Source organism: Chelon labrosus (assembly GCF_963514085.1).
Source record: "Chelon labrosus genome assembly, chromosome: 8".
In the NCBI taxonomy this organism is placed as follows: Eukaryota; Metazoa; Chordata; class Actinopteri; order Mugiliformes; family Mugilidae; genus Chelon; species Chelon labrosus.
In genome coordinates, this window is record NC_140358.1 from 15,083,927 (window position 1) to 15,099,047 (window position 15,121).

Sequence of the window (15,121 nt, forward strand, 5' to 3'; positions counted from 1 at the left end):
GACAGTGGCGAGGAAATCACTGCAGCCGTGGAGTAATACAAACAGGGCAGGAAACACTGACAGGTGAGGGAAGCGTTAATGCGCTTTTGTCTTTTACGTAAACGCCGCAAATGCCTGGATGATTATAAGAAAATGGCCCAGATCATGATGAAGTATTCAGAGGTTTTTTGATCATATCATTTCGACAGTTATTTAAATGCTTTTCGAATGCATGTAGGCTCATCGGATATGGGTTTATCAGGGCGGTGTAACTAGTTAACAGTTTTTAGGCGTTCTTCCCAGACGCCCATGGCATGACTGGGTTCTCTTTTTTTCTGCAAGTCACAGGATCCCCCATAGACTCTAGTGCTGACGTAGACAACTGAATGACAGCTGTCTGGAAAGCAGATCAGAACTAAAAAATACCACCATTATTATTATTATTATTATTATTATTATACCACCAACCTAAATGTTGGACATGACAGTGTGCAATCTGTTCAGTCTTTAAGTAAATTCAGATTTTTGCAGATTACAGGCAGTCATAACCTTCACTGTTAAAGTAAGGGAGTGGATGTCTGTGGAAAGTGTGTTCAGACTAGACTGATAAGAAGCACCGATAACAGGCTCACTACAGCAAGAGAGGACTAGATAGATAGATAGATAGATAGATAGATTAGATAGATAGATAGATAGATAGATGCTGGGACTGGGACTAACCAGCCTTCCTGTGTCCTTCATGTAATAGGGAACTAACTGCAGGACAAGATCCATTCTGTCAGAGACTAAAAGTTTCGTTTCCTTTGTGTGGCAAAACAGCCTGCTTTAAGTCACATTTGGAGTGTTTTGTTCTGTCATGCATGAGCAGAGGAGAGGCGGGTGTGACAGAAGGACATAAGTGATATGAATGACACCGCTGTAACCTTATTCGCTGGTTCTATTTGGAGCAGGTCAGAAACGGCACGCCATGTACCATGAACAGTAAACATATACGTCTGGCGGTGTTCTTTGGCTTAGCCTTGGTTACCCAGTCTAACAATTAACTTCTTCATGGCCATTGGTCAATATTGTCAACATGGCGTTGCACCACATTTTATCAAAAGAACAGGCCTTCCTACACACTTGATGACCTTGTAACGCTGTCTGATGTCATGCGATGTCGTGTTCAGGTTCCAGTGCAACGTCAAGTGGAGTGTATAGGGTGAAACCTCTGCACTGTCGGCCCCCTCCGTCTCGTGGTCAGCCCCTCATATCTGGTGTACACAATGGCCTCCGGACAGGGAGACATTCCAGGTAATGCAAAAATTTACAGTAAACTTGGCAAATTTAAGGATATACGAGATTAGCCTTATTATGTAGCAGAAATAGTTTCCTTGTGTAAATTAAAACATGGGTCCTTTACTTCTTCACTCCCATTCTTAAGCACTTGAGTCTGGCACATCATCCAGTCTTTTCGGTGCCTTATCATGTCTTATTGGAATGCCGCGACATAATATCAGCTACGACGAGCACTTGGATGCCCCCATGCACTCACCTCCTCCAGACCTGGCAGTCAACATCTTATGGAAAGACCCCGTCATCCCACAGCACAGGTTCAGAAACACTGCAGAGGTGCTTTACTGTTTGCTCTTGCTTTTTATTTCTATTTTCTATTTCTGCTTTCTTAGTTGAACAAATGTCCTTTGTACTGGCTTGTGTTAAACTTGTTGTTGAGGTTTAGGTGCATGCCTGCACACATTTGATCTGCTCATCTGTCTGTTATGTAACTAGTTTGTAATTTAATCCTAACAGTATGAATGTATGTGACTAGGAAGGGGAGAGTGGTGGGAGGTTAGTGACTTTTGAGGCACCAGCGTCATCCAGGTCACCAGTACCTGCGGTGAAAGCCAAAGCCACTTCTTTGATGAGCTCACTCATGATCGGTAAGTCAGCAAAACCAACTGTGTAACATAAATGAAGAACTTTTACTTTCATTTTGATAAATATCAAGACATAGTTAAAAAAAAAAAAGACACTGTTTTTCACTTGAAAAGGAAATTATAAGTGATAAAACCAAGGCTAAAGGAGAGTGGAATGAGCGTGTGGTTTTTCTAGCTGTTTTGAAGTTTCACTTTCCAATGACAAAAAAAATTTCCGTTGACAGGAAGGATGATGTATGACGCTGAAAAGAGTATTTAAGTCGACCCTCGAGCCTCAGTCCCTCACAGCACTCCTGCCAGCGATCTCTCCTTTGCTCAGCTGCATCATCATCATCTCCAACGCATTATTTCTGCACCTGTGTCATATTGACCAAAGAGAGAACTGACAATGTCCAGCATGATCAAGGTGTTTCTGCTCCTGGCAGTCGCGGTCTGCATCTCCAAAGCTCTGCGTAAGACTTTATCACTTTTTTATGATTTAGAACACACTTATTATTATTATTATTATTATTATTAATAATAATAATAATGTCACCTGCAGTCAGAAGATTCACCTTCATTCCTTGTTTTCCTTTCTAGCAGGTGACTCTGGGTCGCAGTGTCTGTGCCGTCGTGTCAGGAATGGCATCAGCAGGGGTTCTGAAATTAAGGACGTTCAGATCTACCCGGCCACAGTATTCTGTGATAAAGTTGAGATTGTGTAAGTTATGCTTTTTATGTGGAAATGTTTTGTTTTGAAATTTGATGTTTGATAGTAATTTTAACACATTGCACAGATAGACCACAGTCCCTGAAAATCATCCGAAGTAACTGAATTTGTTTCTGTAATCCATTTCAACAGTGTGACAGACAACAGCGGCCGTCGCTATTGTCTGAACCCCAAGCTGAAGGCAGTCTCGAAACTCCTGAACAACATCATGTAAGCATACATTAATACATGAATCTGAGCCTCATCTTCCACACACTCTCCACGCAATCACCAACATTATTTTCTGAGTGACTGTTTTATAGAAAATTCGATCTACATAATGTCTGTCTACGCAATGTTGCAAAGTGTCTAATGAGTGTTTTGTTGTTATTGCTACATAGGAATGCCAATAAGAAAGACACAACAGCCAAACCGAAGGAGTTCGCTGCCCCCACTGGCAGCACCGCCACTCCCATCGGAATCTCTGCTTAACTCCGTGGAAAAACAAAAACCATGAGTGACCTCTCTGACCGCTTCAAAGAATGCAAAAAAGCTTTTTCCATATCTATGTTCTATTTATACTGATATGCACCTTCAGTATGTGTTTCTTCTATATTTATGCTATGTTATGCTACGTTAGAATTTTGCCATGTAAATATATTTTTTCATATGTTTTTTAATAAACCAAAAAAAAAATAAAAAAATAAAGGAAGCTATGACTGTTTATTTTCTGTTCCAAGCATGACACTGCTTGTCTCCTGTACCAACAGTGCTACCTTGTGGATCGGTCCCGCTAATGCAAGAAACATATTCACAGCTTCAGTGGTCTCATGCATTCTTAGATTGCATTATATATTTCAAGGTATTATGTCTTCTGGACACAAATGACACCAAAGCTGCAAGCAGGCTCCGTGATTACAAGTTCAATAACCTGCAAACGACAAGTGGCCCCGTTTAGGGGGCGGCTCAGCTCTGATGAGTCCTATAGGCTGTTATCTTCCACCTGCCCTCCACCAGTCAGTCACACATGCTATATTATATAACGACAGGTTGCATTTGCAGGGCCCTGGCACTCATGCATAATTCTTTGCTCTGCTTGTGATACTTCATATGTTCATTCACTGTCAGCTTAGTCACTTGTAATATAAACAGCTATCATCACTGACAGTGTTTATTCATATAACAGTAACTTTATTAGCACACAAAGCAGTTCGATAATTAATAGCTTGATTGCACCATCCATTGTCAATCACCTAGGTACCATGCACCACCTAGTATTATATGCTGTAGTTTGTATCATGTAAACATGTGGCATGGATACTCTTCTCTCTCTCTCTCTCTCTCTCTCTCTGCCCTAAGTGCCTCTCGCAGATGCCGCCCCTCATATGAGCTGGTTTCTGTTAAAGGTTTCTCCCTGTTCAAAGGGGGTTTTTCGCTGCTACCTTAGTGCTTACTCTAGAGGTTTCAGGCTCTGGTTTCTGTAAAACCTCTCAACCAACCAAAATGTCACCACAAATTACATAAGTTTGGTTTAAAAGTGAAACTTGCCCTCTTAAGACAGCAACCAAATTACTATAGTCACAAAGATGTACATATCTCCTTTCATTGCAGACTTCAAACTAAACCACTAAATTCTTTCTTTTTAACTTTTACATAAAAAAAAAAAAAGACTCCAAACAGGAACTGAACATTCACTGCAGATCTTATTCCCATCTCTTACAGCAAGCTGGCCAACTGGCCTCTCAGCTTAAACACATGACATCTGAGTTAGGTGACATTCGGGTTACACATTTAGACAGCACAATAACAGCAGTGTCACACTCTTGCCATTGCCAAACATTCTGCAGGGTCTTTGAGTTTCAGCCGATCACTTCCGCCGGCTCGGATGTCAGAGAGGTGTGTACATTGGCGCTGTGCGTGCGTCCGTCCGTCCGTCCGTGCGCTCTGTTTGCTTTTCGGCATGTCCAAAAGTCATGGATGAACTAACCGGAGAACAAACGTACATTGATCGTTCATTCAGTCTGTCGACTCGGCGTGACAGTGGCGAGGAAATCACTGCAGCCGTGGAGTAATACAAACAGGGCAGGAAACACTGACAGGTGAGGGAAGCGTTAATGCGCTTTTGTCTTTTGCGTAAACGCCGCAAATGCCTGGATGATTATAAGAAAATGGCCCAGATCATGATGAAATATTCAGATTTTTGATCATATCATTTCGACAGTTATTTAAAGTCCATGTAAAGCAAAAATAAATTTGTGTTATGAGTTTGTCACACCACAGAAACATGTGTCATTGACCACTGAGCCAAATTTGAAAGATTAAAAAAATCGCTAAGTATATAAAATTAGATCTCAAAATCATGGAAAAATGAGCACTTCTCTCTGCTGTGAGACGCTGGGGGCGTGTCAGTTAGAGGCGCTGGAGCCACGCCTTGAGCCAGTCTGCCTGAACCCCTACTCCCTGCAGAATGCCCTGAACATTTATCAGGCAGACCATGGGCCACTGGAGGCAAAGGCAAAATATTTTTTATTGAATTTGGTTGTAACTATCGGCGGTAAAGTGGACACTGCAGAGACGGGTCTTGGTGGTGATTTTGAACTCTCCACAGTAGCTCCTCTTGACAAAATCGATCCACCGTTTCCTTACGTTGTCCTCCGTCGGAAATTTAAATAAGCTAACGGAGCCGTTACTCTGCACACTGTGGCATCCAGGAAAAGATGCACAAGCGACGACGAGGAGACATGACTGGTTAGCTGACTGGTTAGCTCGTTAGCTAGCTGCAAACTATCGTAAGAGATGCTATCCGAGACTCGAGAGCGAGCGGGAAAACCACCGAAGCGAATGCGCTGAATGTATTTATACCGCTGCAGCAGCAGGGGCGGGTTTATGCTAATGAGGGCCGCGTTACGTAACGCGGCCCCACTTACTGACACGCCCATTAAATCCTGGACACAGAAATCTTGAAAAACTTTCGAGAAGCCAAGCTCCAAAAATAAATTCTAAATGGTTGAATGGCTTTTACATGTTTTGAGGAAATACATTTATGACCTATTTAAAGCAACACTAAAGAGTTTTTAGTACCTTAAAATAATGTTTCAAAAATAGTTTCAGTGATTTATCACCTCAAAACCGGGTGAAAGCCAATTCTGTATTCGCTTTGCGGCCCTCTATTGGCTGTAACCGCACTATGTAACTTTGCTTCGTCGGGTAGCGTTTTTGTAGTTCTAAAAAGACTACAAATTTGACCTGCTTTACGGCAACGCGGCTACAAAATCCGGTAGGTTGAGGCTCAAATCAGTGAGAGAGTGAATCAGATCAGTGAGAGAACACTCAGCAGGTGTGTGGAAGATACCAGCTAGATAGTTTTTAAATTGTCGTCATGACAGAGCCTGCAAAGAAAAGGAGGAGTGTAGTGTCCGATGAGGCGAAGAAAAGAAAACGAGAGCATGATAAAGAAAGAGCTAAAACGGGAGTGAATATCGGACCGGCTCATACTCGATGGCGACTTGGCTTTGCTGCTGCTGGACTTGTAAGTAATACCGGTAATCTTTTTTTCAAACAGTGTGCATCGGTGTACAATACATTGTCAATTATTTTTTCGGCTCATCTTAGCTAAGGCGTTATAGTCTGGTAGGAAGGGGGGGTCACCTGCACCCGAAAGGTATATTTTTTTAACCTAGTTTTTTGTAATCCTTAAAGTGTCTAGAAAAGGAATTTTGATGTTCCCCACGCAGATTATTGTCCCATATGTGATTTTTTGTATCATCTTTTGTGTCCGTGCCTGATTTTCGGCTGTGAAAAATGAAAACTTTAAATCTACATAGAATCTGAACAATACATCCTACAGACACAATCCACCCCATTTTCTCTTCATCTTTGCATGAGGAATTGATAGATGTGAGGATTATGATGATTAGATGATGTATGGTGCATAAAAACCCAAATAAACACCAAAAAATGTAAAAAAACGGTGACATTGGATCACTGGAACTCCTCCCCTATGGACCCTATTGGTATATGTTTTCTAACTTTTGTATTTTTACGGTCTGTAAGATGTCTAGTAAACAAATGTTGATGATCCCCACCAGAAATATTGTCACATGTTGGTCGAAATGAACATCTCCCATAATAAGGAGTTACTATTCAAACCGTTATATTGCTATTATATGTATTGAAACAAATCAGAAAAACACTCATATAGTCAAATATGTGTATATATAGGGTATAACAAATCCCCATTAGAATAAACTGAAATAGAAAAAAGTGATTTTAATCAAAGGTCAAAAGGTCAAGAGCAATGATGTCTATTCATCATACAGCAGGGGCCTCATGTACGAACGTTGCTTAAGTACAAAAAACGTTACGTAAGTACTCGCTCACGTAAAAGTTCAGATGTATCAAGAGTGAAATGTCCGGGAATTTTGTACGTGGCTACGCCAACGACGTGGCTGGCGTAAGTAGGATTCTACAGATATCGATCCTTTGGCGACACTTAGAGGTGATGCCGGGAAACTGTCATCAATGTGAAAACTATTACTCCGACCGATCGGGACTGTGCCGGTCGACCCTGAGCAGAGCCATGCAAGCCGCATGGGACGGAATTATCCGCATGTCAGCCAGGTATATCAGATTCCCATACAATGCATCTGAACAGGTCAACATTAAAGAGCAATTTGCAGCGAGAGACGGTTTTCTGACTGTAATCAGAGCTATCGACTGCAGACACATTGCTATAAAAGCGCAATCGCATGAATTTGTAAATGTCAACAGGAAACATTTTCATTCGATCAGTGTGCAGATCATACGTGATGCGCAAATGCAAGTAAACATTGTGGCAGCGTGCCAAAGAACACATTTTACGCATCCCCACTCCAGTGAGTAGCGTCTCCAATTCTATTTCTGTGAAGTTCTTCTTCTTTCCCGTCTTACTCATTCTTATGTTTTCGTTTTCTGATCGCGCAGAGATGGGAATCTCAGGTGCAGAGTCAATTTAAATATAATTTCCATATTTAAAATGGGCGTGGACAGGGAGTTGCATATTGAAAAGGGGCGTGGACAGGGATTCGCATATTTAAAAGGGGCGTGGACAGGGAGGAGTCGGGTACGTTCAATCGGGATGTACAAAGGAAATGTGCTTCGAAATGCTTCTAAATCTGAGCTTACGTCACGATTTAGTAGGAAATCTACGCAACTGTTAGTACATGAGGCCCCAGGTCTTCATAATCGATGTCTTGCTCCTCGTCTTCTTCACCATCTCCATCCATCTCCTCGACTGTTTTCTCCAGCAAGTCAGTGAGTGAAGTGGGGAGGATAGGTCCACAAGACCACAATGGTTCCAGGGTACCCTCTTCAGTCTTTTCCCAGCCTTGGCCAGGATCATGGGGCTTGGGACACCAGAATATCGGTGTGGCTGCTCTCTTGTAGATGGCCAGACGGTGGTTGACACGGTTGATGTGTGGGACCAGGTTGTCTCTGCAGGGTGGGAGTCGGGACAGATCCACCTTGGATCTGGTGGTAAGCGTCTCATCCTCTCCAATCATTTTTTTCAGCATGATGCTGCGCACGTTGTTCACAGAGTTTTCGCGGGCCTGCCCCTACATTACACATGTAAATGCCTCGATGTCCTCCACCACATCTGGCTCCACAGACCACTGATCACCAAGTTGTCTGAGAACATAAATAATTATAGTATTACAAAGTCACAATGTATCAATATCTATGTTCAGCATTAATTGCCATTACATGCTACAGAATATCTAAACATACTCACTTGAAGGCTGCATGGTACTTTGGATTACTCTGCAGCTTTTTCAGAGGCCCAACCTTCCCTTTGCCTCTAAAGGTACTTGTAACGTCTTCCCCTGTGAAGACGTAGAGGCCGAGTATTGTTGTGCAGTAGTCTGCCCCCTTACATTCTGCCAGTTCACTGACATTTAGGATCCGCCTGTGCTTTCCGGTCCCAATGTCGACGTAGATGGTCAGCGGGACGGATTGGGCGTGGTGTAGGAGGATGAAGAAAATGTCTGTGTCTGGAGTCCTCACCACAGCCACCTTGTGCCCCAGTTGAGCGGCATACAGCAGGTACAGAACAACCCGGGTGTCAGTCTCTTCCTGGGTTGACTCCAGCTGAGGTATCTCACATGTGGTCACCTGAAACAAGTTATTGAGTAAGGTGTGATAGTATATAGTAAGACACCATTTTATCAGTTTCTCGTGTATAACTGGGCTTGGCTAAATATTTTCCAGATGTTTCTAATAAAGAAGAACAGTGAGAAAGACTGTCAAAATACTCACATTGCCATCCGATGACTCCAATTGATATACTTTGCCTTCAACGACTACCAGTGCTGTTCCACATTTTTCCAGGCGTGATGCAGATGCCTTGCTGCCCCATACCTCAAGTAGCAGTTTACACAGTTGTGTCTTGTTCTCATCATTTGCCAGGAAGAGTTTGAAGTCACTCGACTTCCTTGTTGCAGGACCACCTATGATGTACCGCTGGGAAACGCCACGACGCAATCTCTCCTGAGCTTTGACAGAATCATCATGATAGGAGTCCGTTGAGGAGACAAAATGCTTCTTTGCAGATATTGCAGTACCGTGGACAAAGTGACCTCGCCTTCATGCTGCTCATCAAGTCACAGAACCTGGATGAACCCCTCAACCTTGACGAGCTGATGCGGTACTCACTCTTCCCAGTTCCTCCCAGCCTAGGCACAGCTGATGGGTTCTTCAATAAGACCAACAAGGCTGCAATGCTTCACTACTTGATGGAAGATGCTCCTGAAGATGTGCCTTATCCGAAGGATGCTTTCTACATCCAGGATGACAATGCACTCTTCCATGCCTTGATGAACCTCCCACCAACGTTCGAGGGAATTTGTCTCCAGTCCCTTGACCATATGGTGGCTAAGAAGCATTTTGTCTTCTCAACGGACTCCTATCATGATGATTCTGTCAAAGCTCAGGAGAGATTGCGTCGTGGCGTTTCCCAGCGGTACATCATAGGTGGTCCTGCAACAAGGAAGTCGAGTGACTTCAAACTCTTCCTGGCAAATGATGAGAACAAGACACAACTGTGTAAACTGCTACTTGAGGTATGGGGCAGCAAGGCATCTGCATCACGCCTGGAAAAATGTGGAACAGCACTGGTAGTCGTTGAAGGCAAAGTATATCAATTGGAGTCATCGGATGGCAATGTGAGTATTTTGACAGTCTTTCTCACTGTTCTTCTTTATTAGAAACATCTGGAAAATATTTAGCCAAGCCCAGTTATACACGAGAAACTGATAAAATGGTGTCTTACTATATACTATCACACCTTACTCAATAACTTGTTTCAGGTGACCACATGTGAGATACCTCAGCTGGAGTCAACCCAGGAAGAGACTGACACCCGGGTTGTTCTGTACCTGCTGTATGCCGCTCAACTGGGGCACAAGGTGGCTGTGGTGAGGACTCCAGACACAGACATTTTCTTCATCCTCCTACACCACGCCCAATCCGTCCCGCTGACCATCTACGTCGACATTGGGACCGGAAAGCACAGGCGGATCCTAAATGTCAGTGAACTGGCAGAATGTAAGGGGGCAGACTACTGCACAACAATACTCGGCCTCTACGTCTTCACAGGGGAAGACGTTACAAGTACCTTTAGAGGCAAAGGGAAGGTTGGGCCTCTGAAAAAGCTGCAGAGTAATCCAAAGTACCATGCAGCCTTCAAGTGAGTATGTTTAGATATTCTGTAGCATGTAATGGCAATTAATGCTGAACATAGATATTGATACATTGTGACTTTGTAATACTATAATTATTTATGTTCTCAGACAACTTGGTGATCAGTGGTCTGTGGAGCCAGATGTGGTGGAGGACATCGAGGCATTTACATGTGTAATGTAGGGGCAGGCCCGCGAAAACTCTGTGAACAACGTGCGCAGCATCATGCTGAAAAAAATGATTGGAGAGGATGAGACGCTTACCACCAGATCCAAGGTGGATCTGTCCCGACTCCCACCCTGCAGAGACAACCTGGTCCCACACATCAACCGTGTCAACCACCGTCTGGCCATCTACAAGAGAGCAGCCACACTGATATTCTGGTGTCCCAAGCCCCATGATCCTGGCCAAGGCTGGGAAAAGACTGAAGAGGGTACCCTGGAACCAGTGTGGTCTTGTGGACCTATCCTCCCCACTTCACTCACTGACTTGCTGGAGAAAACAGTCGAGGAGATGGATGGAGATGGTGAAGAAGACGAGGAGCAAGACATCGATTATGAAGACCTGGGGCCTCATGTACTAACAGTTGCGTAGATTTCCTACTAAATCGTGACGTAAGCTCAGATTTAGAAGCATTTCGAAGCACATTTCCTTTGTACATCCCGATTGAACGTACCCGACTCCTCCCTGTCCACGCCCCTTTTAAATATGCGAATCCCTGTCCACGCCCCTTTTCAATATGCAACTCCCTGTCCACGCCCATTTTAAATATGGAAATTATATTTAAATTGACTCTGCACCTGAGATTCCCATCTCTGCGCGATCAGAAAACGAAAACATAAGAATGAGTAAGACGGGAAAGAAGAAGAACTTCACAGAAATAGAATTGGAGACGCTACTCACTGGAGTGGGGATGCGTAAAATGTGTTCTTTGGCACGCTGCCACAATGTTTACTTGCATTTGCGCATCACGTATGATCTGCACACTGATCGAATGAAAATGTTTCCTGTTGACATTTACAAATTCATGCGATTGCGCTTTTATAGCAATGTGTCTGCAGTCGATAGCTCTGATTACAGTCAGAAAACCGTCTCTCGCTGCAAATTGCTCTTTAATGTTGACCTGTTCAGATGCATTGTATGGGAATCTGATATACCTGGCTGACATGCGGATAATTCCGTCCCATGCGGCTTGCATGGCTCTGCTCAGGGTCGACCGGCACAGTCCCGATCGGTCGGAGTAATAGTTTTCACATTGATGACAGTTTCCCGGCATCACCTCTAAGTGTCGCCAAAGGATCGATATCTGTAGAATCCTACTTACGCCAGCCACGTCGTTGGCGTAGCCACGTACAAAATTCCCGGACATTTCACTCTTGATACATCTGAACTTTTACGTGAGCGAGTACTTACGTAACGTTTTTTGTACTTAAGCAACGTTCGTACATGAGGCCCCTGCTGTATGATGAATAGACATCATTGCTCTTGACCTTTTGACCTTTGATTAAAATCACTTTTTTCTATTTCAGTTTATTCTAATGGGGATTTGTTATACCCTATATATACACATATTTGACTATATGAGTGTTTTTCTGATTTGTTTCAATACATATAATAGCAATATAACGGTTTGAATAGTAACTCCTTATTATGGGAGATGTTCATTTCGACCAACATGTGACAATATTTCTGGTGGGGATCATCAACATTTGTTTACTAGACATCTTACAGACCGTAAAAATACAAAAGTTAGAAAACATATACCAATAGGGTCCATAGGGGAGGAGTTCCAGTGATCCAATGTCACCGTTTTTTTTTACATTTTTTGGTGTTTATTTGAGTTTTTATGCACCATACATCATCTAATCATCATAATCCTCACATCTATCAATTCCTCATGCAAAGATGAAGAGAAAATGGGGTGGATTGTGTCTGTAGGATGTATTGTTCAGATTCTATGTAGATTTAAAGTTTTCATTTTTCACAGCCGAAAATCAGGCACGGACACAAAAGATGATACAAAAAATCACATATGGGACAATAATCTGCGTGGGGAACATCAAAATTCCTTTTCTAGACACCTTAAGGATTACAAAAAACTAGGTTAAAAAAATATACCTTTCGGGTGCAGGTGACCCCCCCCTTCCTACCCTACTATTAGCTATTGTGCTAATATGTAACTATCGCTATGGCTCATGTTAGCTAAGGTGTTCGCTATTGTATGTAACTATCGCTAAGCTAAATATCGCTGTAACTATCACTGCAAGCTAAGACAATAACTGCCAAAATAACCCCAAATGTTTGATCGTTCCCAGAGTTGTTGATTCTTAGTTCACAACGGTCTCTGAAACTTTTTTCAACAACATTCACAAGATTTTCACAGACAATGCAAATGGCTATTACATGCTAAACTGTTAGGCAATACGTTTCTTTATTTTTCATCCTTATGTAAACCTATCTGGCTATTGCTAATCTGCCGTTTCAAATTTACAGTTTCACACAGAAATAAAAATAGCAAGCAATGTCATTATTTTGTTTTACTTCATTCTAATGTTGCAATACATCATACTTTCGTAAAATCATGCAACATACTCTACCTTGTCACTGGACATCCTTCGATATCGTTGATTGTTTCCAAAGCCGGTTCTGCATAAACAAATAACGTGCCTGCGACAGTAGGATGCAGTCGGCTTACTTATTTACGACGGAAGTAATGGACAATTACACTTCCAACCAGTAGGGGGACCGAAGAGGAAAACTTCTTTAGTGCTGCTTTAATGTGTTTAGAAGAAAATGTCAGAATTTGGTTTACACGGACTTTAAATGCTTTTCGAATGCATGTAGGCTCATCGGATATGGGTTTATCAGGGCGGTGTAACTAGTTAACAGTTTTTAGGCGTTCTTCCCAGATGCCCATGGCATGACTGGGTTCTCTTTTTTTCTGCAAGTCACAGGATCCCCCATAGACTCTAGTGCTGACGTAGACAACTGAATGACAGCTGTCTGGAAAGCAGATCAGACTTAAAAAAATACCACCATTATTATTATTATTATTATTATTATTATACCACCAACCTAAATGTTGGACATGACAGTGTGCAATCTGTTCAGTCTTTAAGTAAATTCAGATTTTTGCAGATTACAGGCAGTCATAACCTTCACTGTTAAAGTAAGGGAGTGGATGTCTGTGGAAAGTGTGTTCAGACTAGACTGATAAGAAGCACCGATAACAGGCTCACTACAGCAAGAGAGGACTAGATAGATAGATAGATAGATAGATAGATAGATAGATAGATAGATAGATAGATAGATGCTGGGACTGGGACTAACCAGCCTTCCTGTGTCCTTCATGTAATAGGGAACTAACTGCAGGACAAGATCCATTCTGTCAGAGACTAAAAGTTTCGTTTCCTTTGTGTGGCAAAACAGCCTGCTTTAAGTCACATTTGGAGTGTTTTGTTCTGTCATGCATGAGCAGAGGAGAGGCGGGTGTGACAGAAGGACATAAGTGATATGAATGACACCGCTGTAACCTTATTCGCTGGTTCTATTTGGAGCAGGTCAGAAACAGCACGCCATGTACCATGAACAGTAAATATATACGTCTGGCGGTGTTCTTTGGCTTAGCCTTGGTTACCCTGTTAAAGTCTAACAATTAACTTCTTCATGGCCATTGGTCAATATTGTCAACATGGCGTTGCACCACATTTTATCAAAAGAACAGGCCTTCCTACACACTTGATGACCTTGTAACGCTGTCTGATGTCATGCGATGTCGTGTTCAGGTTCCAGTGCAACGTCAAGTGGAGTGTATAGGGTGAAACCTCTGCACTGTCGGCCCCCTCCGTCTCGTGGTCAGCCCCTCATATCTGGTGTACACAATGGCCTCCGGACAGGGAGACATTCCAGGTAATGCAAAGATTTACAGTAAACTTGGCAAATTTAAGGATATACGAGATTAGCCTTATTATGTAGCAGAAATAGTTTCCTCGTGTAAATTAAAACATGGGTCCTTTACTTCTTCACTCCCATTCTTAAGCACTTGAGTCTGGCACATCATCCAGTCTTTTCTGTGCCTTATCATGTCCTATTGGAATGCCGCGACATAATATCAGCTACGACGAGCACTTGGATGCCCCCATGCACTCACCTCCTCCAGACCTGGCAGTCAACATCTTATGGAACGACCCTGTCATTCCACAGCACAGGTTCAGAAACACTGCAGAGGTGCTTTGCCGTTTGCTCTTGCTTTTTATTTCTATTTTCTATTTCTGCTTTCTTAGTTGAACAAATGTCCTTTGTACTGGCTTGTGTTAAACTTGTTGTTGAGGTTTAGGTGCATGCCTGCACACATTTGATCTGCTCATCTGTCTGTTATGTAACTAGTTTGTAATTTAATCCTAACAGTATGAATGTATGTGACTAGGAAGGGGAGAGTGGTGGGAGGTTAGTGACTTTTGAGGCACCAGCGTCATCCAGGTCACCAGTACCTGCGGTGAAAGCCAAAGCCACTTCTTTGATGAGCTCACTCATGATCAGTAAGTCAGCAAAACCAACTGTGTAACATAAATGAAGAACTTTTACTTTGCATTTTGATAAATATCAAGACATAGTTAAAAAAAAAAAGACACTGTTTTTCACTTGAAAAGGAAATTATAAGTGATAAAACCAAGGCTAAAGGAGAGTGGGATGAGGGTGTGGTTTTTCTGGCTGTTTGGAAGTTTCAACTTTCCAATGACAAAAAAAATTTCCATTGACAGGAAGGATGATGTATGACGCTGAAAAGAGTATTTAAGTCAACCCTCGAGCCTCAGTCCCT

At 42.6% G+C, this 15,121-nt stretch overlaps 1 protein-coding gene across 1 annotated transcript; it reads left to right on the forward strand.

Annotated features, from left to right (window-relative positions):
- The first annotated feature begins 996 nt into the window (after positions 1-996).
- Positions 997-2,387, forward strand: kiaa1191 (KIAA1191 ortholog). The gene is made up of 4 exons (XM_084549413.1): positions 997-1,272; positions 1,403-1,590; positions 1,790-1,901; positions 2,123-2,387. Exons 1-4 carry the CDS (start codon positions 1,245-1,247, stop codon positions 2,155-2,157), a joined length of 363 nt encoding a protein of 120 aa, XP_084405539.1. The 5' UTR covers positions 997-1,244; the 3' UTR covers positions 2,158-2,387.
- Positions 2,388-15,121: the final 12,734 nt, after the last annotated feature.

Excerpts from the sequence above, each read along its gene's own strand:
- kiaa1191 (XM_084549413.1), top strand. The coding sequence starts at position 1,245 with ATGGCCTCCGGACAGGGAGACATTCCAG. Across the intron at positions 1,273-1,402 it reads CGGACAGGGAGACATTCCAG|CACTTGAGTCTGGCACATCA; the intron begins GTAATGCAAAAA and ends CCCATTCTTAAG. Across the intron at positions 1,591-1,789 it reads GGTTCAGAAACACTGCAGAG|GAAGGGGAGAGTGGTGGGAG; the intron begins GTGCTTTACTGT and ends GTATGTGACTAG.